General features: G+C 35.7%; 1 protein-coding gene across 5 annotated transcripts in view; it reads left to right on the top strand.

Moving 5' to 3' along the window:
• The window catches only part of LOC119046947 (cAMP-specific 3',5'-cyclic phosphodiesterase 4D-like), a 511,811-nt gene that overhangs the window by 409,237 nt on the left and 75,217 nt on the right, over positions 1 to 27,357 (top strand). For all 5 annotated transcript variants that reach the window (XM_053657212.1, XM_053657211.1, XM_053657213.1 and 2 more), the window contains one exon: positions 27,104 to 27,333. In XM_053657212.1, the coding sequence (XP_053513187.1) occupies positions 27,104 to 27,333 (230 nt within the window). The remainder of the gene's footprint in view (positions 1 to 27,103; positions 27,334 to 27,357) is intronic.

Here is a 27,357-nt window from a genome sequence, read left to right as displayed (position 1 = left end):
GTTGGAATTACCAATCCTACTCTGAGGCTCAGGTGCAGAAGTCAAGAGTTTTCTGAATCCTTTGAAACATTTTACCTTTCTTCATGCTGATTAGTATTTCAGTTTCAAAGTTTATGTTATCTTATAAAGTCACTTAGTATTTTTGTTTTTCATTGAAATATTCTAAATAGAATAAAATAGAATCACTTAAAGTTATATTTAGACAAAACAGATTTCCTTCATTAAAAAAGAAATTTAGAGTGGCATTGTAAATAAATACATTTTAAAAAAGATAGAATCACACATTCTTACAGTTCTTGCTGGGGAAAGTAGGTTCTTTCTTACCATTAGACCTGCTACAAAAATTTAGTTTCATTTAAGATTTTGATTATGAATTTAACTTAGGCATTTGTAGGAGGGTATTTTTAAATGCTATTTTAATATAATCTGCACTTCGGAGGCTTTCTGAGAATTCTTAGTGGTAAATCAACACACAAGTATTTCTACCCCATAGTCAAATTCATAGTAGTCCCAACTTCCCATACTGCTGTCACAGTGGCATTTCTGTGAGTGGCTCTGAGAGTCAGTAGCCTGAAGATCTATAGCATTTAAATATATAGATTGAATCGTTAATGTCAATTAAAGCTTTTTGTTTCTTTATCCATTTTTTAGACTTTGGTCTAAGGAGACTCTGTTAACCAGAGTGACTAGTTTTTTTAAAAAGTGATGTCATTTATGTTTTTCAAGATCAAGTCATCCATTGGGAAATAAGATGTCTACACTCTGTTCTGATTCTGATTTAAGTCCTAGATCAGAGATCAGCAAACTTTCTGTAACAAGCCTGATGGTAAATATTATCAGCTTTGTGGGCCAATCTCTGTGATAAATCCCTAACTTTGCCATGTGATGCAAAGCCGAATAAATTGGCCTTGTGTTTTATAAGACACACTTTTTGCTGTTGTTGATATAACCAAGATGATAATATATTTCAGTTTGAATTTATTTTAGATTGTATTAATAATCGGATGTTTTTCTGTTGTTTATTTTTGAGGTTTAAGAAATTATTACTATGTTTAAAATAAAATAAAAAGAATTTAGAACTAAAAATTGCATATCAAAATATCAAAATTGCATATTATTTAGCTACAATTTGTTGCAGGAAAACCTTTAGTCTATATATTATATTATTTAAAAGGAGTATGACATTTTACTGTATCTTTATAAATACTTCATGCCAAATAAAATAAATTACATAGCTTTCATCAAAAGGTAACTTTATGTTACTTCAAATTTACATTTGAGTAAATAAAGTTTTAGAAATAAAATCAATAAGTGTCTAAGAATTTGGGGCTTTAATGGCTCCCAAGTTATTTGGCATCTCCAGTTCATATCATTTATTAGTATTTAATCACAGCTGATAAAGGTATCTGTCAGCTTCCATATTTACATAGAAAAAGTAGGATTTGTCTAATTTTGAACACATTTGGAAGCATGAGTTTAAGAATTTAAACCAGACACTACCCTCAGTTCTCCAGGCTCTCTCTTTGATCCTTAGAATTAGGGCCCAGGGCTGTAACAATCTGTCCATATTTCCTTCTTAATTACCTATTGCAACTGAAGTATAAAAATATAATTGTTCACTTCTTATCTAATTGTGAAATAGGGCATTAAGCACACACAGTGTTGGAAACATCTACAACCTTTTGAATAATGTCTAGAAGAAATCTCTTACCTTACTCATGCCACATATTAAAATTGGGCACATAGCAATAAATGGACTATACCCCAAAGATAATATATTCAGATTTAAAAGGGTAGCAAAAAACACGAGAAGGAAGTGAAGTTTAACATGGTGAAGAAACCCACCTCCTCTCCACCAAAGCCTACCTAACATGAATGAAATGGCATATAAAGCTTTTGGGTGTGATCACTAAACCTCTCTAATTAATGTGACAGGAACAAGAACAAAATGGACAAAGAACCAAGTGATCCACGCAATAAGCTTTTCCAAGACAAAGCATGGGAACAAAATGAAGCAAGAAGAAGTATGCAGAATAAATACATCATGAGCAATGCCATATTCCTGCCCACTGTGCTATGTTCAGCTTTCTTAGTGTATTTGCATTTGACTGTTACTTGGTGAGAAAATAACATGCTAGGAAAAATCCTGCCTGACCAACAAAATGCCTGTAGCATACCGACATCAATGACTAATTTATCAATTCTCTACTTATTGATTTGCATACAGAAACATGTAGCAGAATATATTGTGTTTATCATGTGCCAGGCACTGTGTAAACTCTTTACATTCTTTGTCTCAGCTCATTGAATCTTCACAATAAATGCATGATGTGTGCATTATTGTCATGCCCATTTCACAAATGAGGAGACACATAGAAGTTAAATTACTTGCTGAAGACTTTGAGGAAATACATAACAGTTCATTGGAGATATGACTGAATAATTCAAATTTTCAGGAGGAGGAAGAAAGTGAATTCCTTGTTACAGCCTTTGGAAATAGGATATTAATCTTAATTCCTGTAATGCTTTCTGCAAATATTATTTTCTTAGAGGACGTCCATGGATTCCTATTTAAAATTACCTCCATTTCTACTCCAGATTTTCTATCTACTTTCCCTCTTTTATTTTTCTCCCAAACACTTGAAACTCTCTAACTTTCCATACAATTCACTTATTTATATTGTTTATTTGTTCTTGATCCACATTAGGGACATATTACAAAGGCAAGAAATTTTGTTCTCTTTACTAATTTCCAGGGCCTGACTCAGGCAATCAATACATAATTGTTGAATTGGTGAATGGATCAAGTAGTTTATCTTAGATAAAATTCTAAATTAGATTGTTAGAAAAGTTTTCCTGAGCTTTTAGAAAAGAAAATGGTGGTCATATGGAGTTTGTATTAGGTTGCCAATAGTAAAGAATATCAGATTAAACTAATTTTGTTTATTTGTAGTACCAGTATATCAGAGGAGAGCTTTGCCCTCTGTCTGCTTGGATTTCAGCAAGCACTGACAAAATCTCCCATATAAATTTCTAACTGAGAAGCAGAAAGGCAGTTCATGGTGCAGTTCAAAGGCAGTTTTACTGATTTTTACAAAAAAAAACAGTAAAAACAGGATGTCTATAGTCATAAATCAATGTCTGTTTCAAGAGAGGCCACCAGTAACTGACCAGAAGATTTAGTCTTTTGGTCTCTCCAGTTCACCATTTGCTTTCGTTTTTATTGCCATTCATTGTATAAGGAACTAATCCATCAATCAGGCAAAAATGAGACCAGCTACTGCTTTCATTAACAAAATCATTATACAAAAAGCACTTGACCAACCAGAGCACAGAGGTAAATATACTAAAATAAAACTTAGAATTTGAAAATATAAAATCCTAAAACACCAAGGAGATAAGTACTAATTAACGTTGCTTGAGAAACAATAGGGGTGAACTGAGACCTAGTTTGAAAGCAACTGGAGATTTAGGTGGTTACAAATATGCATGAATAAATAATACAATGTGAGCCTCTCTCCTCACAAAAATATTCATTCATTCTTTTGTTTCATGAACAGAACTGGGTCTGAACCAGGAAAGCAGTGAATTGGCTCTGTATTTGTATCAGTTCCCTCACATGTAAAATTGTGATGCCAGTCCTGGGGAATTCATTGCAAGGAAGACATCGAGAAGCTTGAATATATTAAAAGCTTGCCATCATTGTGGAGCAAATAGTCAAAACTCTATCATGTGAAGAATATCTAAAGCTGCAGCTCCAAACTTATCACCTTCTGATAGGCTTTTTATAACCTGCATGGTTTTTTTTTTTAGAAATTTAAATTGGTAGGTTTTAAAATAAGTAGACATCTCATTAAAATACAGATTTCTGGGTTTTGCTGTTACATTCCTACATGGAAACCAGCCCTGGAGAAAGTAGTGATTCTGTCTTTCTACTCCTTGAAGCTCACTTCATTCATTGGCTTTAAATTCTTGGTCCTTATAGTAATTTGGGTGTTTAACACCTGAAGGAAAGTCCTGGGGAACAGTAAACAAAGTTGGATGTGAGAAAGGAACAAATATATTTTGGGGGCTTTCCTGAAGTAGAGCAATTAGACCCAGTTTGGGTGACTAGGAGAGAGAACCCAACACCTAGGGCCAATTATAGAGCAGAAAAATCCCATTAAATATATAGAATAACCTCCTTACAGTGATCTGAGACTTGCTGTATTTTATTCCTCTTTGGTTAATCCATACTGAGAAGCATTTCTGACACATATTAGCACTGAAGGATTACTTATTGAGTAAATGAAGTAAAACAGTTTGTGAGTGGTAAATTCCATTCCAGGAGCTACTGGAATGGTGAACTCATTGAGAGCAAAAATCTTTGTTTATTTAGTTTGCAGATATGTCCAAGCATCTAGATCAGTTCAGCCACATGGTTGATCCTTATGGACTAATTGCCACTTCCACGACTGAAGATATTCAAAGGTAGAATCATGGTCTGTTTGTCAGTAGTGTAAGAAAAGTCAATATCTACACATATGGAGTGTCATGGAATAAGGGAAATATTGAACATGATGGCATTTAAAATCACTTCCAATCCCAAGAATCTGTTGGGCAAGTGACATAGAACGAGATTATATATTTTATGTTAAATATTAAAGATAGTAAAAGTAAAATGTGTAAGTGTGGTAACAAAGCCCAGAGGTAAAGCATTTGGGCAATTATTTATTTCTGGGATAAACAAGGAAATAATGTTTTAATTGAAATACCAGTTGCTTAAGATTTTTCTGATATTTGCTTCTGTCTTTATACCTATCGATGTTTGTGTTTATTCTGCTTTTCAGCTATTTTGTGCCACCTGAGAAATGGTTAATCATTCCTATGTGATAAAAATACATTTTTATCTGTTGAGATTTTTAATCTAACTTAGCCAAATTGTCTTGAGGTTTCCAGTTATTTGTTATTCTGTCCTTCAAGAAAACCAATGATAACAAATCAAGCCATTGGGAACTGATAACAAGTTTCATTGTTTGGGGTGGTTACTAAAGGTGATATTCTGAAAATAATTTTGTAACCTAGAAAATAATATTTAGAGGCCAAAATGTGGCAAAAGAACAAAATTAAGTATCTAGTGTTTACATTCTTGTTGTAAAAATTCTATGCACTTTTTGTTATGAAGCACCAGCAGTTTTAATATTCTCAAAATCAGGAAAAGGGAGAAATTGTTTTATAACCTTGAAGGAAAGAAAAGCTGAAAGCCCTGATTTTGAGTGCCTAGGATGAATGCATTTAGAAAAAAGTCCTGAGGGAATGTATACTATGAAAAACAATAGCTTATTAAATTCTGGAAAACTTTCAGTTTTTTGAAAGGGATATGGTAATTAATTTTGCTGAATGTTATTTATAAGGAATAACATTTTTCTCTAAGTTTTTAGCTTGAGGACAAAGAAATAAAAGCAACACCTAATTATTTAAAGGTTAGTGGATACTTAGTGGTGGGATTTGATGTATGAATCAGTCATTTTTACAGCACAGATAATAAACAATGGAAAAATTCCTGCCACAAAGTGGTACCACATAACCTTAGAATCCTGCATCATCATCGTCATCATCATCATCATTGCTGTGTGTTAAATATGCACAGCTACTATCTCTGAGGACTACTTTGTAATTTATGAATGTTTTAATTACTTTTCACAGCTTCATCATAGGACATGGTGAACATATAGCTTTAACACCAGGTACAGAGCCACCTTTAGGAAAAATGGTGACATAAGCACTATTTTATTGTAGTGATTCTTCTGCTTGCTGGGACCCCCACCTCCATAACCCCCACCTGTACATTTTCCTACTAATTTCTTAATATCAACATTTTTCTGATTTAAAAGTTTTTTTAGTTTTTCTGTTTGAAATTAGTTTTACACAAGGTTAATATATTGGAATTATGATGTGTCTTAATTCCCTTTTAGTCTATAAATTTCTCTGCTCTCTGTTGTCTCTATTTTTTTTTTTGACGGAAAAAGTAGGTCATATATCCAAGAGTTGTCACAGGCTGGATTTTGCTCATTGCATCTTGATGGTGGTTTTTCAGCATAGTCACCTGTCTCTTGAATTTTCTATAATTAGTAGTTAAATCTAAAGGATTGTTAAATAACTCACATTTCATAATTTTGCAAAGATAAACCTATTTGGAAATGTCTTTTTCTCAAATTTTTACTTATTTATTTATATATTTTTTAATTTAATTATTTTTCAAGTACAGTATTCTGTCTTTTACTAACTACATGAAATGATAATTATACTTATTTTCAGTGCTTTCGTTGCTGGTTAACACATCTCATTCTCCCTTCATAGTCTCAGCCTGTGTGTCCTTCCCCTTAGATTTCTCATCACTTTCTTTTTTTTTTTTTTCTTGCTGTATTTCTTTTTTTTTTTAAATTTTATTTAGTTATTTTTCAAGTACAGTTTTTTGTCTATTTTTCCCATTCCAGCCTCCCCTGCCCCTTGCTCCCCACCTCCCTCCCATTTCCTCCCCCCCCTTAGTTCTCGTCCCTGTGTCCTTCCTATTTGTTCCTCCAAATCCCTCCCCCTTTTTCCCCTTAACTTTCCTTCCTTCTCCCCTCTGGTCACTATCCCCTTGTTCTCTATTTCAGTGTCTTTGTTTTTTGGGTTTTTTTTTTTCTGCTTACTTGTTTGTTTTGTTGTTTAGCTTCCTGTTAAAGGTGAGATCATATGGTATTTGTCTTTCAGCACCTGGCCTATTTCACTCAGCATAATGCTTTCCAGTTCCATCCATGTTGTTGCAAAGGGTAGTAGCTCCTTTCTCTCTGCAGCATAGAATTCCATTGTGTATATGTACCACAATTTTTTGATCCATTCATTTACTGATGGGCACCTAGGTTGCTTCCAACTCTTGGCTATTGTAAATTGTGCTGCTATGAACATTGTGGTGCATAGGTTCTTTGATATTGATGTTTTAGGATTCTTAGGATATAATCCTAGCAGTGGAATTGGTGGGTCAAAAGGCAGGTCGATTTTTATTTTTCTGAGAAAAATCCATACTGTTTTCCATAATGGTTGTACCAGTCTGCACTCCCACCAACAGTGTACTAAGGACCCCGTTTCCCCACAACCCCTCCAACATTTGTTGTTTGTTGCTTTGTTTATGATAGCCATCCTGACTGGTGTAAAGTGGTATCTCATTGTGGTTTTAATTTGCATCTCTCTGATAGCTAATGATATTGAGCATCTCTTCATGTGTCTCTGAATGTTCTGTATGTCCTCCTTGGAGAAGTGTTTGTTCAAGTCCTTTTCCCATTTTCTAATTGGGTTGGGTGTCTTCTTAGAGTGGAGTCGTGTAAGTTCTTTGTATATTTTAGAGATTAAACCTTTGTCTGAGGTATCATTGGCAAATATGTTTTCCCATACCGTTGGTTGTCTTGCTAATTTAATACTGTTTTCTTTAGCCATGCAGAAGCTTTTTATTTTGATGAGATCCCATTTGTTTATTCTTTCCTTTACATTCCTTGCTCTAGGGGACATATCAGTAAAGAAGTTGCTGCGTGAAATATCTGAGATTTTCTTGCCAATGTTCTCCTCTAGGACTTTAATGGTGTTATGACTTACATTTAAGTCTTTTATCCACCTTGAATTTATTTTGGTGTATGGTGTAAGTCTGTGCTCAAGTTTCATTTTTTTGCATGTAGCTGTCCAGTTCTCCCAACACCATTTGTTGAAGAGGCTATCTTTACTCCATTTTATGTTACTGCCCCCTTTGTCGAATATTAATTGACTGTAGAGAGTTGGGTTGATTTCTGGGCTCTCTGTTCTGTTCCATTGGTCTATGTGCCTGTTTTTATGCCAGTACCAGGCTGTTTTGATTACAGTGGCCTTGTAATACAGTTTGATATCAGGTATTGTGATCCCCCCTACTTTGTTCTTCTTTCTCAAAAGAGCAGCTGCTATTCGAGCTCGTTTATGGTTCCATATAAATTTTCGAAGTGTTTGTTCTATGTCTGTGAAATATGCCATTGGTACTTTAATAGGTATTGCATTGAATCTGTATATTGCTTTGGGTAGTATGGACATTTTGATAATGTTAATTCTTCCAATCCATGAACAAGGTATATGTTTCCATTTGTTTGTGTCTTCCTTGATTTCGTTCTTCAGGGCTGTGTAGTTTTCTGCATACAGGTTTTTTACCTCCTTGGTTAGGTTTATTCCCAGATATTTTATTTTTCTTTTTGCTATATCAAATGGGATTTTTCTCTTTATTTCTGCTTCTGCCGATTCACTGTTGGTATACAAAAATGCCTTTGATTTCTGGATATTGACTTTATATCCAGCTGTTTTGCCAAACTCATCAATTAGTTTGAGGAGTTTTTGGGTAGAGTCTATAGGATTTTCCATGTACACTATCATGTCATCTGCAAACAGTGACAGTTTTGTTTCCTCCTTTCCTATTTGGATGCCTTTTATTTCCTTTTCTTGCCTGATCGCTGTGGCTAAAACTTCCAATACTATATTGAATAGAAGTGGTGAAAGTGGACACCCTTGTCTTGTTCCTGATCTTAGTGGAAAAGCTTTTAGTTTTTTCCCGTTGAGTATGATATTGGCTGTAGGTCTCTCATATATGGCCTTTATTATTTTGAGAAATGCTCCTTGTATTCCCACTTTGCTGAGTGTTTTTATCATAAATGGGTGTTGTACCTTATCGAAAGCTTTTTCTGCATCTATTGATATGATCATGTGATTTTTGTCTTTGCTTTTGTTTATATGATGTATTACATTTACTGATTTGCGAATATTGAACCATCCTTGCATTCCTGGGATGAATCCTACTTGATCATGGTGTATGATCTTTTTGATATGTTGTTGGATGCGATTTGCCAATATTTTGTTGAGGATTTTAGCATCTATGTTCATCAGCGATATTGGCCTGAAGTTTTCTTTCTTTGTTGTGTCTCTATCTGGTTTTGGAATTAAGATGATGCTGGCTTCATAAAAAGAATTTGGGAGTTTTCCATTCTTCTGAATTTTTTGAAATAGTCTGTGGAGAATAGGGGTTAGCTCTTCCTTAAATGCTTTGTAGAATTCTCCTGTGAAACCATCTGGTCCGGGGCTTTTGTGTGATGGGAGTTTTTTGATTACTGCTTCAATTTCTTTTGCTGTTATTGGTGAATTTAGATTTTCTGCTTCTTTTTCACTGAGTTTTGGAAGATTGTATTTTTCTAGAAATGTGTCCATTTCCCCTAGGTTTTCAAATTTCTTGGCATACAGTTCTTCATAGTAATTTCTTACAATCTCTTCTATTTCTGTGGTATCAGTTGTAATCTCTCCTTTTTCATTTCTGATTGTGTTTATTTGTGTCCTCTCTCTTCTTTTCTTGATGAGCCTACTTAAAGGCTTGTCTATTTTGTTTATCTTCTCAAAGAACCAACTCCTGGATTCATTGATCCTTAAAATCATGCTTTTAGTTTCTATGTCATTTAATTCTGCTCTAATCTTGGTTATTTCCTTCCTTCTGCTTGCTCTGGGCTGTCTTTGTTGTTGTTCCTCAAGTTCTTGCAGGCGTATGGTTAGGTTGTTTGTTTGAAATGTTTCTATATTCTTTAGGTAGGCCTGTATTGCTATAAACTTCCCTCTCAGGACTGCCTTCGCTGTGTCCCATAAGTTTTGGGTTGTTGTGCGATCATTTTCATTTGTTTCCAGAAATGTTTTGATTTCTTCCCTAATTTCATTCTTGACCCATTCATCGTTTAATAGCATACCATTCAGTCTCCATGTTTTTGGGTGCTTTGGGTTTTTTTCTTTGGGGTTGGTTTCTAATTTCAGTGCCTTGTGGTCAGAGAAGATGCTTGGTATGATTTCAATTTTCTTGAATTTGTTGAGGCTCCTTTTGTGTCCTATCATGTGGTCTATCTTTGAGAATGTTCCATGTACATTTGAAAAGAATGTGTATTTAGCTTCTTTGGGATGAAGGGCTCTATATATATCAGTTAAGTCCATTTCATCTAGGGTGTTGTTTAATGCCACAATGTCTTTTTTGATAATTTGTTTGGAAGATCTGTCCATTTTTGATAGTGGGGTGTTCAAATCCCCTACTATGATTGTGTTGCTGTCAATATCTTTCTTGAAGTCCTCTAAGATTTTCTTGATATATTTGGGTGCCCCTATGTTTGGTGCATATATGTTTACAATGTTAATGTCTTCTTGGTGGATTCTTCCCTTGAGTATAATGAAATGACCTTCTGGGTCTCTCTTTACAGCCTTTTTTTTGAAGTCTATTTTTTCTGATATGAGAATTGCTACCCCAGCTTTTTTTTCTTGTCCGTTTGCTTGGAAAACTTGTTTCCAGCCTTTCACTTTTAGTCTGTGATGGTCTTTTGTCCTGAGGTGAGTCTCTTGTAGGCAGCATATGTGTGGGTCATGCTTTCTTATCCATTGAGCTATTCTGTGTCTTTTGATTGGAGAATTTAATCCATTTACGTTTAAGGTTATTATTGATAGGTACTTATTCATTGCCATTTTTGTACCTGTGTTCCTCTCTGTCTCCCTCTTATCCTTCCTTCCCTTAAAGCAGTCCTTTTAGTATTTCTTGTAGAGCTGGTTTGGTGGAGGCATATTCTTTTAGACTTCTTTTGTCTTGGAAGCTCTTTATTTGGCCTTCTATCTTGATTGAGAGCCTTGCTGGGTAAAGTAGCCTTGGTTGTAGGCCTCTGGTTCTCATTACTTGAAATATTTCTTGCCATTCTCTTCTTGCTTGAAGTGTTTCCATTGAGAAGTCGGTAGCTAACCTTATTGGGGCTCCCTTGTATGTTATTTCTTTTTTCTCCCTTGCTGCCTTTAAGATTCTCTCTTTGTCTTGGAATTTTGCCATTTTGATGATGATGTGTCTTGAGGTGGGCCTCCTTGGGTTCCTCTTGATTGGGACTCTCTGTGATTCCTGGATTTGTGAGACTTTTTCTCTTATCAAATTAGGAAAATTTTCTCTCATTACTCGTTCAAATACGTTTTCTATCCCTTGTTCTTCTTCTTCTCCTTCTGGTATTCCTATTATTCGTATATTATTACGTTTCATATTGTCTTGCATTTCTCTTAATCCCTCTTCATTCTTTCTGAGCCTCTTTTCATTTTCTTGCTCTTTCTGTGAGATGCTTTCTACCCTGTCCTCCAACTCACTAATCCTATCCTCCGCTTCATCTATCCTACTTTGGAAACTTTCTACTGTGTACTTCAATTCGGAAATTGTATTCTTCATTTCCTCTTGTCTCTTGCTGATGGTTTCCATTTCCTTTTTGATGTTGCTGTAGTTTGCAGAGAGATCATTATAATTTCCCTGTAGTTTCTGGTAGCTCACTGTGAGCTCTTTGAGCTCTTTGAACTTCGTAATAACCAGTGCTTTGAATTCACTGTCTGATAGTTGATCAGCGTCTATTTCATCTAACATTCTTTCTGAAGTTTCTGCTTTTTCTTTCATTTGGGGATTGTTTCTTTGTCTTCCCATTGTTTGAGACTCTTCTTGTTAGTCTCTGCTTCCAAAATTGATCTGTTCTGAAACACTGGTTTTATGGTGTAAACTTCTGTGGTATGTTCCTTGTGAAGTTCAGTGGTACAGACTCCTTGAAGTTTCTTGATGTTCTTCGTCTCCACCTACACTCACGCTGGTCCTCGCTCTGGTCTCTGCGTTGGTCGCCTACCACTGCTGAATGTCCTGGCTCTAGTAGCCGCCTCCTCAAGCACCCAGGCCCGTTACTAGGGCAGTGGCACAGAGGCTGGGAATGTCCTGGCTCCCGTATCTGGCTCTCTCTGCCGCCCAGGGCCGTCACAGGGGCTTGGAGTGTCCCGGTTTCCGTACCTGACTCCCCGGCGTCTAGTTCTGTCTCTATGGCAGTGGCACAGAGGCTTAGAAAGTCCCAACTCCCGTACCTGATTCCCCAGTGTCCAATCCCCTTGCTATGGCAGCAGCACAGGGGGTTGTGACCCTCCCAGTTCCCGTAGAGGGATCCTCTGCCACCCCGGGCTGTCTCAGGGGTTTGGAGTGTCCAGGCTTCCGTGCCTGACTCCCCGGCGTCCAGTCCCGTCGCTATGGCAGCGGCACAGGATTTGAGAGCTTCCCGGCTCCCGTAGCTGGCTCCTCAGCTGCGTCACAGGGGTTTGGAGTGTCCCGGCTTCCGTACCTGGCTCCCCGGCGTCCAGTCTCGTCGCTATGGCAGGGACACAGGATTTGAGAGCTTCCCGGCTCCCGTAGCTGGCTCCTCAGGGTCCAGGCCTGTCTCTATGGCGGCGTCACAGGGGCCTTTGGTGTTCCAGCTCCTGCAACTGACCCTTCCGTTGCCCAGGCTAGTAGCTATGGCATCGGCACAAGGGTGTCCCCGCTCTGGTTCCTGACTCCTCTGTCTCCCAGGACCGTCACAGGGGCTTGGAGTGTCCGGCTTCCGTACCTGAGGCCCCGGCTCCCAGGCCTGTTGCTCTGGCGGCAGTACAGGGGCCGCGTGAGACCCAGCTCCGGTAGCTGACTCTGCCGCCGTCTGGTGTTTCAGCGTCGGTCACAATCTCTGGTCTTTTAATTTCATAAATGCTGGGTAACCGATGGTTTATTGTGCTGTTTTTCCATAGATCTGCCAGGATTTTCACCCATGAGTACAGGAGCTAGTATCGGCTCCATCTTACTCCGTCGCCATCTTCCCAGCATCCCTCATCACTTTCTATGCCCCCTATTCCATTTCCTTATTTCTGAACCTTCTTCCTATTCACCTCTACATTTCTATGCACAGAGGGAAGAGAAGCAAATTAGGAATAATGGGATACAAGGGATTGAAGGGGGATGGTAAATCAGGGAAATGGATACCCTTTTTTCTGTGTCAGAAGGCAATAATGTTCACTAGTTGGTTCTTTGGTTTCAAAAATCGTACATTGTGTATAATTACCTTTGAATGTGGGTGACCTAGATACCCTAAGATAACAGCTTAAGATAATCATTATGCTGAATTTCCTTTTAGGCTATTAACAAAATGTGTGTTTGTATATATTATAAATTTCGAGAACATGCAATAGCTTATTGGCTTTTTCATATTGCATTTGACAGAATGCTGTCTAAATTTCTTCAATAAATTATTTTTAGCAACAATTTAGTACTTATCATATAGCTATATTTTAAAGGTCACTTCCTTATAGTTGGAGAATTTTGGGTTTTCTCAAAGTTTTCATCCTTAATCATGTAAAAAGTTATACTTTGCTCAAAACTTGGGCCTCCATTAGTGACAATTTTCTTAGGTTAACTTCCATAGAAGTGATATTCCTGAGTTAAAGAGCAGAAATTGTTTTTAAGGCTCTTAATGAACACTGCTTTCATCTTTTGTTCCCCTAGCCGTATGTAAGCTCTTGATTCATTATAATATTAATATCATTTTTAAAAAGTTATCAATATAATGGAGCAAAATGGAAATATGTTAATGATTTCATAAAAATTTATTATTACTAGAAAGATAACTAATTTTTTTCTGTAATTTTGTTATGTTCTGGGCTAATTTTCCATTAAGAGAATAGCATTTCCCTTACTAATTCATAACATAATTTAAGTATTAAGCATCTTAACCAGTTAACATATTAGGTTCTAATATTTTCTCACTTTAACATTTATCTGAGGTTTTCTATATTTTTATAAATGGAAGTTCCTAGCATTTTAAAATTAACTTCATTTGTGATTTTCCCCATTGTTGTTATACTTATAAATACTTCCTCATCAGAAGATTAATTAAATGCTTACTTATATTTATTTAATGGCTTACTTTATGTGTTAAAAGCACTTAACATAAAATTTACTATTTTAGTGGGAATTTTTAAGTGTGTGTGTAGTGCAGTAGTGTTACCTATGTGTGCATTGTTGTACAAGGAGTCTGGAGAGAATTTTTATCTTACAAAGCAGAAACTCTGTATTCATTTACCAGAAAATTCCCTTTTCCCTTTCCCCAGCCTCTGTTAACCACCATTCTACTCTGAGAGTTCAACACTTAAGATACCTCATACAATTAGAATCATTTAATATTTGACATTTTGCTACTGACTTATTTCACCAAGGATAATTTTCTCAAGATTCATCCATGTTGCACTTGACAGAACCTTATACTTTGTTAGGCTTAATATTACTCTTTTTATGCATTGTATTTTCTTTATCCATTCATTTGTTGATGGATATTTGTTTTGCTTCCACCTCTTAGTTTTTGTGTCTATGTTGATATTCTCATTTTGGTCATGCATGATTTTTCTGCTTTTACTTATTCTATGGTGTCTTATAGCCCATTGTAGCACATTATGCTTCTTTAAGACTTTTTTTTTGGCTAGGTAACTCAGATATTTCCATTTCTTTAGGGTCAATTTCTGGAAATTTATTTTGTTCTTTTGAATGAGACTTTCATCTTGGTTCTTCATGTGCCTTTTTATTTTTTCTAATATTTGTACATTTGAAAAAATTACCATTTCTTCTGGTCTTTATAGGCTGGCTTTGTAGAGGTGAGAACATTTATCAGCCAGCATAGCTAGAAATTCTGGGGAGCGTATCAAACCTTTTCTGGGGATGCATCTTCTCTGGAATTGTGCATGTAATATCTCAGTTAATGAGGTCTGCCAGTTTCTTATTCAGCATCTTATAATCTTTTGCTTTTTCTGATGTTTGTCTACAGTACTTCATGATCTTTAGCACTTTGGAGCTCTATTTTGTTCTCTTGAGGTTCCCATTCATCCAAAGTGTTCTGGTTCCTCATAATGCTTGAGTTGGATGAGACAAAAACCAGTTTCATGGGCTACATCCAAAATATGAGACATTACATGTTCATTCCACTCTTTTCTTTCCCTTTCCAAAGGCAAGCCAAGACTTGTAATTTTTATCCCATTTGCATCAAGCTGTGATGTGTTGTGAGAAGGGCTATTGCAGTGGAGATGCTTTTCTTCCTCATTTCAATGTGACTCTTGGCTTTGAGCTTGCTTGGCATACTGCAACTTGAATGGTTTCTGGAATTCTCATATAGGGTTTGGGACTATTTATTTTTGTGGAGTTTGGTTTCTGTGGGGCTATGAGGTCTAAAGCTTTTTATTCTACTATCTTGCTGATATCACTCTATGGGTTACTCAAAATATTTATTATTTTTTAAAGCAAAATATAATCAGAGACATTGAAATTAAGAACAATCTAACAATAGCCAGAGAGGAGGGGGGAGGGGACAGTAGGGAGAAGGGTTTTCAGGAACTACTATAAAGGACACATGGACAAAGCCAGGGTTTGGCTGGGGTGGTAGAGGGAAAATGCAGACAGCTGTAACTGAACAACAATAAAGTAATTTATTTAAATTTTTTTTTCTTTTACTCCCATCCCAGCACCCACTGGTGCTCCCCACCTCCCTCCCATTTCCACCCCCCTTAGCTGTTGTCCATGTGTCCTTTTAATGAAGGACAAATTTGAATGTTTTCATTTTTCAAATAAAAAAAGAAAGTTAAAAGAGCAAAAAAATTATATTTTAGTATTTAATATTTTAATTCCATCTCACATGGGCTATATAACTATTTTCTCCAATGCTTACAATTTTCCCTATTAGCTGATAGTATTTCCTTTAATATTTCCTAAATTTAGACATATTAATACATATTAGATTCTTATATAAGAAATATTTAAAGGAACTCTATATTGTTTCAAAGATATTTCTGATGGTTATTTTCAAGTACCAAACTTTTTGTTATTGTAGCTTCACAGTACACATTTATGTAATAGGACACAACCATCCTCATATTATGTATTTAAAAATATTCTTTTTCATCTCTTTTTCTTTTAGTTGAAGGCCTCTCTGATACCCTCAAAAAAGGAAAAATAAGTTTTCTTTAAAGATTTTATTAATTTATTTTTAGAGGGGAAAGGAGGGAGAAAGAGAGGGAGTGAAACATTGATGTGAAAGAGAAACATCAACTGGTTTTCTCTCACACACACCTCAGCTGGGGACGAAACCTGCAACGCAGGCCGTGTGCTGACTGGGAATCACTGCGTGTGATGACGCCCAACCAACCAAGCCACACTGGTCAGGGGAGGGCCTTTGTTTTTGTTTTGGACATTAAACCTAGCAAATAATTACAAGGAATGTCAGGCGTGCTTATATGAATTTTAGGAAATTTACAGTCTTCTTAATACAAGTTCCATACCTATCTTTTTAAGATTATTCTTAGACTTATTTTTTATAAGCTAGACATTTTCCCTTGCAGTTTTAACAACCAGTCTTTGATATTTATAAAGGAAATTTTTTCATATTTTACTTTATAGTTGGACGAACCCAACTATTCTTTCACCAAGTATTTTTTAATTGATATGTTTTTATTTCTTACATTCAGTCAGATTTTAATCAAATAACTAACAATTCACTTTTCTTTTTCATAATTTTATGCCTCATTTCTATCTTCCACATTACTAAACTGGCCAAAAGTTCTTAAAAAGTGGGGGCAGTGTTATATTTGGCTTAAAATTATGAGCTTTGGTGTCAGGCAAAGCTAGTCTGGAAACCTGGCACTACTAGTGTCACTGTGAAAGTGGGAGCTCAGTGGAAAACTAACTTTCCTAAGCCTCATTTTTCTAATCTCTAAAATGGGAGTAACAACAGTTCATACAGTTTCATATAAGGAATAAATAGCTACCTGTATAGGACATGTAATACAATAAATATTAATAATGCTAAATACCTGGCTGGTGTAGCTCAGTGGATTGAGCACGGGCCTGCAAACCAAAAGATCGACGTTCGATTCCCCATCAGGTCACATGCCTGGGTTGCAGGCCAGTTCCCAGCAGGGGCCAGTTCCCAGCAGGGGATGCACCAGAAGCAACCATACATTGATGTTTCTCCTTCTCTCCTTCCCTTCCCTTCTAAAAATAAATAAATTAAATAAAAAAAATAATAACGCTAAATAAAAAGTAATGAGATGCATCCTTGTATTATTACTTATTCTAATGAGAATAAATATTATGTTTTACCATCAACTGTAACATCAAATTTAGACTTAATTATAACATTCTTTGATCTATAGTTTATAAATTAAATGCTTTATGGTTATCTGAACATCAAAGCCGAGAGCAAACTCACAATTTCTGGCTTCCTTCATGTGAAAAGGAAATTTAGCATTTTTAAGACTCCACTTTCCTCTCTGTTAGTTTATTCTACAATCAGAGACATAGTTTATTATTATAAATATACCTTCTCCAAAATTATGGTTTTAGTTTTTGTGTTTATATTTATAAATATATTTTGTATTGATACTGGTATTTAAATAAAACCTGAGAATGAAGACAATAGATCTTATGTTCCCCATAATATTGTGACTTGTCACATAATTACTCAAATGAGAGATTTTTCAAAGCACTGAGAGAATAGCCACTAAATTTTAATCAAGTCTTCTAGGAAGACATAACTTTTAGGGGCCAAAAAACCCCCAAAGTTAGCTCCTTTTATTTTTACAGTTGGGATTCTATTACTGTATATCATTGTGAAAGAAATAATTGATAAAAGTCATGTTTTTTCTTAAATCATCTTCTCTTCCTCTGCTAACAAAATAGAATCCACTTCATTTTTCAAGGTCACCCAGGAAAGGTACAGTGATATTTATAGAAGGTAGATTGAATCCTAGTGTTGAAGATAGACTTTCTTCTTGATGAGAATATACAGTAGAATATTACTAAAGAGATTTTTTCTATTTCTTTTATGAACATTTTAGTAGTTTGATGAGTAAATTATAGGAAATGGCTTTAGAAAGACTTCAGTGATTTCTGTCTCTTCTAATCAGTTTGAAATCAGAGCCTGTATTTGAATTATGTTCCAGGGATAGTTGAGAGCTATCTACTACCTTTATGTTAACCTGGGGTGGAAATTTTCATTTCCATCTGCAGTTCGTTTTTTGCGAGATTTTTTTTTTATCACATACAAATAATCGATTTGAAAATGGACCGTGTTAATTCAGTACAATGCCCTTTCCATATAAAAAGGATTTAGGCCTGGCTAGTATAGCTCAGTGGATTGAGTTCGGGCCTGCAAACCAAACAACCATGACTTGATTCCCAGTCAGGGCCCATGCCTGGGTTACAGGCCAGGTCCCAGCAGGGGATGCATGAGAGGCAACTGTTCATTGATATTTCTTTCCCTCTTTTCTTCCCTTCCCCTCTAAAGATAAATAAATAAAATCTTAAAAAAAACCAATATTGTTTTAAAAAAGCACTTAGGTATTTATCTTTATTGACCTGTGAATTTCCTCTAAGATTGTTTGGGCAGGCTTAGCATTGGATTTTAATACAAAACAGGTATAATGAGTAATGAGATAAGGGATAAAATATTTGGCATGAGGCTTAGAGAATCTTAAAGCAGATTTTCAACTACTGCTTTAGTGTATTGTGAGCAATTTCATGAAGATGTCAAAGAATAATATATAGACAGTGTCTACTGTTGGTATATAGTACTTTTAGATTGTGAGTATGATTTCAATTCATTGCAATAGCAACCTATTGAGTTATATCTTCTTTTTAAAATTTTTTTCAATTGATTTCAGAGAGGAAGGGAGAGAGAGAGATATTTGTTGTTCCATTTATTTATGTATTTGGTGATTGATTCATGCCTGTGCCCTGACTGGGGATCAAACCCACAGTCTTGGTGTGTCAGGATGGTGCTCTAACCACCTGAGCTACCTGACCAGGGAGTACCATATCTTATTTCTTAGAGAGTTTCAGTTTTCAGAAATTGTCCTTATTATACTATATATGCAGGCACAGAGTCACTTTACTTTTTCAAAGGATAATTTTGCAGAAAAGTAATTAGACAGGAAAAAGGGATGCAATACTGGAAGCAATAAAAACCTATCTTCAGTTCAATCTGCCCTCTTCCTGAAAACCTATGCAACTGTTTAACATGCTGTCTTATATACTGCTCTCCTTAGCACAGATACTCTGGAAGCACTGAGTACTTGAAGTCCCTCCTCCCTCCCTCCCTCCCTCCCTCCCTCCCTCCCTCCCTCCCTCCCTCCCTTCCCTCCCTCCCTCCCTCCCTCCCTCCCTCCCTCCTTCCTTTTTAAAAAATTTTTAATTGAATCCATTGGGGGGTGATATTGGTTAATAACATTAAACAGGTTTTCAGGTGTACAATTCTATAATAAACTATTGGTTTACTATATTGTGTTTTCACCACTCCAAGTCAAGTCTCCTTCCATCACCATTTATCCCTTCTTTATCCTCTTCTACTTCCTCCTACCCTTCTTTCCCTCTGGTAATCACCATACTATTGTCTGGGTCTATGAGGTTTTTTTTGTTTGCTTTTTGCTTAATCCCTTCACTTTTTCACCCAGTCCTTCCCCAACCTGCCTCCCCTCTCACAACTGTCAGTTTGTTTTCTGTATCTATAAGTGTGTTTTATTCTGTTTGCTATTTTGTTTATTAGATTACACATGTAAATAAAATCATATCTCTCCAGGTCCATTTATGCTGTCACAAAAGTAAGATTTCCTTGTTTTGTACAGCCATGTGGTTTTTCATGTGTAAATGTACCACAGATTTCTTATCCACTCATCTACTGAGGGGCACTTGGGCAAATTTTATTTAATTTTTATTAAGAAAAGTTAGGTGAAAAATTTTACTGTAATGTATATATAGTTGAAAGAAGTTTTAACATGCAAATAGATCAAAGCAATTAGAGTAGCTGAGGTCTTAGAATTTTAAAAGAAACTTACAGGCAAAAACGGGCTGGAAAGAAGTATTTAAAGTCATGAAAGGCAAGGACCTACAAGCTAGATTACTATATCCAGCAAAGCTATCATTTAGAATGAAAGAGCAGATAAAGTGCTTCCCAGACAAGGTAAAGTTAAAAGCCCTTATTATGTGAAATGTTAAAGGGACTTATCTAAGAAGTACAAGATCAAAAGCTATGAACAAACTCATAACTATCAACAACTGAAACTAAAAACCAAAATCAAAACCTAAGCAAACAACTAGAATAGGAACAGAACCAGAGAAATTAAGATCACATGGAGGGTTTTCAGTGGGAAGGGGGAAGGGAGGATGGAGGGAGGAGGTACAGGGAATAAGAAGCATGATTGGTAGATGTAAAATAGACTAGTAGAGGTTAAGAATAGTATAGGAGACAGAGAAGCCAAAGAACTTATATGTACATCCCATGGACATGAACTAAGTGGGGGGGTGGGGTGGAATGCTGGAGGGTGGGGTGTGCAAGGTGGAGAGGGGATAAAAAGGAGAAAAAAATTGGTAATATTTTTTTCTGTAATAATATAATCAATAAAATATACTTAAAGAATTTTAGGAGAAATTTCTTATGGCCTCTACTTAACTTATGTTAATAGTTATAAATACAAGATTGAGTAATACCAATATTTAGTATTACTTTCCCACTTTCCAATTTCTTCAGTTAAAGAAATCAGATCAAGTTAGTCTATGTTCTTCATCCATTTCTTCAGGAAGGTTTATTTAGCATGTTGTGCCCCAGGCATTGGCTGTTGGAGGTACAGTTGTTACAGCACACTCCCATGCTTCCGAATGGGTTCCAGCTAACAAAGAGAATAGGCATATAAGCAAGTTATTTTAGTGCAAATTACTTCACTATGAAAATCACTTCATTGCCTTGCAATTGTAAATAAAAAGGTAGAAGCTATTAGTATTTAGTGCTGTAGATAATAAATATTTTGAACATGTGTGTATGTTGCAGGAGATCCTCAAGTAAACATGACCATCATTTGACCCTCAAGCTGGACTTGGGCTATTGGAGGCTCCACACCCTCCTCTCCTGTACTTGGAATATAAATTCTGCCCACTGTCCCCACAGTGGAAGCTATTTGCAATGATGAAACCTTGAGAAAACAATCTGTTGTTCAGATAGTAACACGTTACTGACCCAGTTGAAGCCTCTATATAAACTTTTAAGATTCCTATCTGCAGGTGCAGAGATCTATTCACCTTGTGGCTGCCCAAGACAATCCCCCTATGGGAGTTTTCTTGCTTGTTAAACCTGCCACTTACTAATGTGGAGTAGCTTGCCTCTTTCTTTAGTCTCTCCTTGACCTCTGCGTATCAAGGCTGGTTTCAGATTTCACCCTGGAAGCTCCAGAGGTTCAAAACCGCACTGTGAAGGAAGAGAAGAGAAATGGAGGATTTCATCTTAAAAACTTATTAGGGGATTAAGCAATGAGACTAAACAGAACTAATTGGAGAAGTAGGTAGGAAACAAAAAGAAATGCCTAATTTATGAGATAATCATGCATCTTAGTTCGCCTGAGGTTGTCCAGGTTTTCTTGTTTCATTGATGTCACTTCTGGCTCACATCCCCTTTCACTCACAAACGTGTTCATACTGCCTGTGTACTCCAGAGGCCCCAAGTCCTCTGTTACAGCTCTCATCACACACTGGTGATTACTTTTCTCACCAAAGGGACTTGCGAGAAAGGCAGTGCCTAATTTATTTGGAGTCAAATAATAGATATGTGATTTTACACATTATATAGCACTGGCTGCAACAAGGAAACCCCCAAATTTAGTGACTTATGATGATAGAAAATTACTTGTGGCTCATGCAGCCCACATTGCTTTGGATTGTGACTCTCTGAACAGTAATTCAGGGACCATGACTTCTTTCATCTTTTTTCCCACATCTTTCTTACATGGCAAGGGGCTACAGAGGGGGAAGAAATGAGGGATACTCATAGGTTTCAGTGGCCGGGGGTAAAAGTGGTACACTTTTCTGTGGCTTACAGTTCCTGGCATATGTGACATCAACGATATGCCTATAGCTACCTGAAAGTGAGCCTTGAAATGTGGCCTAGCTGCACGCCTAGAAAGAAATATTCTGTCCTACAATGCCAATGAACATACATTTTAAGATAGTTCCTCTATAGAAAGTTTCATTTGTATATACATATATGAAACAAATATCAACAAATGTGAGGTTATCATCAACTACAGCAATTGAACAGCAGTTATGTGTATATCCCTGTGCTAACGGCCTTGTTAAGTGGATTGCTAACTACTTTGTGAGAAAAAAAAGAGAATAAAGAGGTTAATTAAATACCTTACATAAAACTGAAGTAAACACAAAGGAAAAGAATAATAATGATAATAATAACATATTTAATGCTCATTTATTGTAACTGTCAATTATTGTGAAATTTATTTCTTTAGGCATATCTTTTAGTTTTAATTATTTACTTATTTATTTTATAATATTTTTTATTACCATTCATCCCCTTATACCCTCTCCCACCTCCACCCTCACCCTGTAGTCACTACACTGCTGTCCGTGTCCATGAGTCCTTTTTCTTTCGCTCTACCCCTCCACACCTTAACTCCCCAGTCGAGAGCTGTTAGCCTCCTCTCTGCGAGTTTGTCTCTGTTTTCCTTGTTAGTTCAGTTTGTTCACTAGATCCCACATGTGAGTGAAATCATATGGTGTTTGTCTTCCTCTGGCTGGCTTATTTCACTTAGCACAATGTTCTCCAGGTCCATCCATGCTGTCACAAAGGGTAAGATTTTCTTCCTTTTGATGCCAAAGTAGTATCCCATTGTGTAAATGTACCATAGTTGTTTTATCCACATACCTATTGATGGATAATTACATGAAAATTATTTTTCCCTCAACGTTTTATTAAGTTGGTTAACTATCAAAAAGAATTTTATTCTATTACAATTTAACAGGTTTGCGTTAACCTCATTCAAATTTTTTTGTTTTTTGATATTGCGTATCTTGAAACTGAATTAGAGGTATTTCTGAGTCCCATCAAGCGAGTTGAATGTTGTTTCATTTTATTAATATTGTTTTTATTTTACCTTTTGATCTAAAAATATACTTTAACAGAGAATATAGAAAATGTTAATTAACAAAAATATGAAAATTACCATCATTTTTTTCTTTTTTCTTTTTGTTCAATTATAGTTGTCCCCATTTCCCCCTATTACTCTCCCTTGCTTACTCCCCAAATTTTTACTGTCACCTAGAGAAAGTCATGTTAGGGAATTGAAAAATATCTTTCCAGAACTTGTCTATGAATATAATGTTAGTGTTTTGTTCCAGTGTAGAAAAATGATATTATTTGCACCTTGTGTTTCCCATTCAGCATTATATCATGAACATAATCACATATTCTTTTACATTATTTTAACAACATTATAGTATTTCATAATATGATGCATTAAAATTCATTAAGCCAATCGCTCAGTGCAACAATTGTATTACATCCAGTTATTCATTATTTCAAATAAGCTGCAGTGAACATCTTTGTGGTTGGATCTTTGCCAGACAATCTTATTGGACTATGCCTAAAATGTCAAAACCATTAGTTCTCAAATTTTAGTATGCATAAGGATCATCCTGGGGACATAGACTCCCAAGCCCTAATAATAGATATTCTGATTTAGCAGATCTGGAAGAGGGCCTAGGAATGGGAATTCTAGCAAGCACCCTCTCTGTGATTCTCATGCAGGGGGTTTGAGCATCATGTTTTGAGAAATAATGGCTTAGAGATATTAGAAATGTTATCTTTTTCCTCAACTCCTTGCAAAAATGCCATTTCCAGCAATAACATGAGATACATATTACCTTAGTAGTCAGTTTTACATTTCTTTCCATAATAAGGCCATTTAACATCCTGCCTTATACCTGATAGAGTTATTCTATTTTTGAAATATATTTGATACATATTGATCTGGATTTTTTAAAAAGCTACTTGTTATACTGTTTTTGAAAAGAAATGTTAGGATACAGGCATCTAATTCTTCATCATTTTTATAATCAAGATAAAAAATACTACACTTTACTTTTAATAGAGGTTGTTCTTTCAGGAAAGGTTACTTCTCGAGGTGGTTTTATCTAAAAGAGAAAGTCACAAACATTAAGTCTTTTATTAGATAACCTGGGTTCCATAAAACATTTTTCCAGTTGCAGTGCTATCACTTGAGTGAGTAGCTAAGTACTTATAGAAAAATGTTGACTTTGCTCACTTACATTCAGTCTTAATCTCTGCTAGACTCATCCTCTGCTCCTTTTCATTTTCGTCCTTAAGAAGGTATCTACACCCTTCAGTCATTAACTTCTCTGGAGAAATATCTGAAGTAAACTGTGATCTGATAGCATCCAAGAGTGTGGGTTCAGTTTGTCATTTTGTCCTTAAATGAATGCCTAGAAGTTCACACACAGATGTTCATTTTCTCAATCTAAAAGCTAAGCTAAGAATGTTACATGTGTTGTTTTCTCTGTTTGCCAGGTCACTAAACATTAACTTTGTCACTGGCTATGGTAAAAATCAGAGTATTTCAGAACTGCAACCAGTCTTAATCTTCACTTTGTAAAATCTCTTGGTTTTATATCTAAAAAAATTAAAGCCCAGAAAAATTAAGTGACTTAACAGCACATGAGTAATTAGTGGCAGAGTCGGGCTTCAAGTCTCTAACTCCTGATTCAATTGACAAGGATTATAATTCACTTAATTAATTTTCAATGTTTATGTATGGCTGTCGTGATCTCAGTTCTGCTATATTTGAAAATAAAAATCTGAGGTTTATTAAGTCATGATCAATTAGTGTGTGTTCTATTCTTTTTCAGTAATTCGTACCCTTCCAGGGACCATGCTTATTAGAGGTGGTATAAGGTAGTGCTTACTAGCTCCAGCTTTAACTAAAAGAGATTTTAGTTTGTATCTCAATTTATTGGACATCGACCATCCTCGTTCGCTTGGTCGAAAACACTCAGTGTTTTCTCAGACACGGGACTTGCTGCACTAGCATCAGAAAGTCCCAGGGAAGCTGGAGTGGTCAGTCACCTTACTGACCATGTGGCTGTGTGGCCAAGGCATGCCATTTTATAGGTCTGTTTCTTTATGTGTAAAATGGGAAAAGTAGTAGGACCTAACTCAGGATTTCAGTAAAATTTAAGTGAGATGGCATATGTAAAACATAGCACCATTTCATAAGGATTTAATAAATTTATCCATTATTATTACTTAACTTTTTCAGTTTTATTGAGATATAATTGACATATAACTGCATAATATAAGGTGTATCAGCATAATGATTTGACTTATAAATGTCATGAAATGATTACCACCATAAGCTTAGTTAACATTTATCATCTCATATAGATACCAAATTTAAAAAAAAGAAAAAATATGTTTACCTTACGATGAGAACTCTTTAAGATTCACTATCTTAACAACGTTTATATATACCATACAGCAATATTAATTATAGTCATCATGTTGTCTGTTATATCCCTAATACTGTTTATCCTATAATTGGAAGTTTGACCACCTTCATCTGATTTCCCCTTCTGTATTCCCATTTCTGATAACCACAAATCTGATCTCTTTCTTGTTTTTTATTTTTTAGATTTAATATATAAGTGAGATCATGCAGTAACTTGTCTTTCTCTGTCTGACTTATTTCACTCAGCATAATGCCCTAATGCCCATCTCTAGTGTCACAACGGCAGGATTTTCTCTCCTCTTAAGCCATTATTTTTGTTATTAATGTTTTACAAAGCCAGCATATTCCTCAAAACACAGTTTCTCAGCATCTAGATTCTATAATACATAAATAAATAAATACATAAACTTTTAGCTTCGAGCTCTTTTTTTTTTTTTTTTACCATCTGGGTGCCCTCCTTTATCCTATTTATCCATACAATTAGACAATTAAATCCGAGGTTAACTAGAGTCTACCACTGCATGTCCCCTCACATTTTTAAAGATATAAATCAGTAAAACATCAAATTTTCTAACTATAAAGTAGTGTGGATAAATGAACTATCAAAGACAGCACAGTGCTACAAAAAGGTAAAGGGAATTAGCCTGGATTCCAATAATAATACCTAGTATTTCACTGAGTGAAAATTCTGCCAAATATTGGCATTTCAAACACTTCATTTTCCTGCTCCAGCCAATGAACCTGAGAAGTAAATGTTATCCTTAGTGTTCAGATGTAGAACCAACCTCTGTGAGCCTAAGTTACTTGCCCAAATAGAATATATAAAAAAAGAGTGCAACAAGGTTCTAAACTAGATCTAGATTCTGCAAAGTCTGCACTTTGGAAAAACATCTTTGCCTTCCTGAGCTACTTTCTTCACCTGTAAAACTCAAAAGAAAGGGAAATTGCCGTTTATGATTGTTCATCACACTGCAAGCAGGTAATGAGCTATGCACATTACATGCAAGATCTCATTTCATTCTTGCGGGTAAACATTATCCCCAAACAGAAAAGTTAGGGAAATTAAGAAACACTCTAAGCATACAACTAGCAAAGTGGTAATGCAAGGATTCTACAACCCAGCATATTGTCTGATAACATTTGGTGACTATCACTCTGAATATATGGATATAATAAACATTGCTAGAGTGGCTTTCTAATCACTTAGAAATAATTATTCTTCATGTAGCAGTATATATATTTTTAACTAGAATAAAAATTTCTATTTTATTCTAGACTTGATTTTTCTTGGCATATGGATAACATGAATCAAGTGCACACAATTTACTATGATTTAACTATTATTCTAGAACTGGGTCCTCAGATAACCTTTTCCTGTCATTTAAAAAATTCCCCTCACAATGTCTTGTTGTAAATCTTTGTAAAGGATATTCAAGTAACGTGACATATGAAAATACGTGTTACAAATATGGTCCTAAATATGAAGAAAAAAATAGGACCCATTTTTTTCTTTCTCTTCATGGGCATGTATGTGGGAATATGTCATATGTCAAAAATATATTAAAGTGAATGTTTTGCATAGAGGGTATAAATATTTTTATTTACTCTTGATTTTATAGAATTTATACGCAAAGCTTATAAATTCTAAGAGGTCAGTTAATTGTAACAACTGAGCCACTCTAAATATACTGGTGAACAAATTTTACTATTTCTAAAATAAATGTAGAAGTCAGTTATTAGTTCTAATGTTTTTACCAAATATTAGAATATCTGTTAATATCATCACTTTATAGTTAACATTTCTCACATATAAGTTTCCTTAATTTCTTTCCCCAAAAGTATAAAAACATCTGGTACTGATAAATAACAGGACTTTTTTGATCACATGTGCTTTCTTGCACTTTTGCCTCAGGCCTCTGAGGAAACACTGCATTCCAGTAAGGAGGAGGAAGACCCTTTCCGCGGCATGGAACCCTATCTTGTACGGAGACTTTCCTGCCGCAACGTTCAGCTGCCCCCTCTTGCCTTCAGACAGTTGGAACAAGCTGACTTGAAAAGTGAATCAGAGAACATTCAAAGACCGACCAGCCTCCCCCTGAAGATTCTGCCACTGATTGCTATCACTTCCGCAGACTCCACTGGGTGAGTGCCCTTGGGTGATATTTG

The sequence above is a fragment of the Artibeus jamaicensis genome, unplaced genomic scaffold (assembly GCF_021234435.1).
Source record: "Artibeus jamaicensis isolate MK-2021 breed Jamaican fruit bat unplaced genomic scaffold, CSHL_Jam_final scaffold_369, whole genome shotgun sequence".
NCBI classification, from domain to species: domain Eukaryota; kingdom Metazoa; phylum Chordata; class Mammalia; order Chiroptera; family Phyllostomidae; genus Artibeus; species Artibeus jamaicensis.
This window is presented reverse-complemented; position numbering and strand designations above follow the sequence as displayed.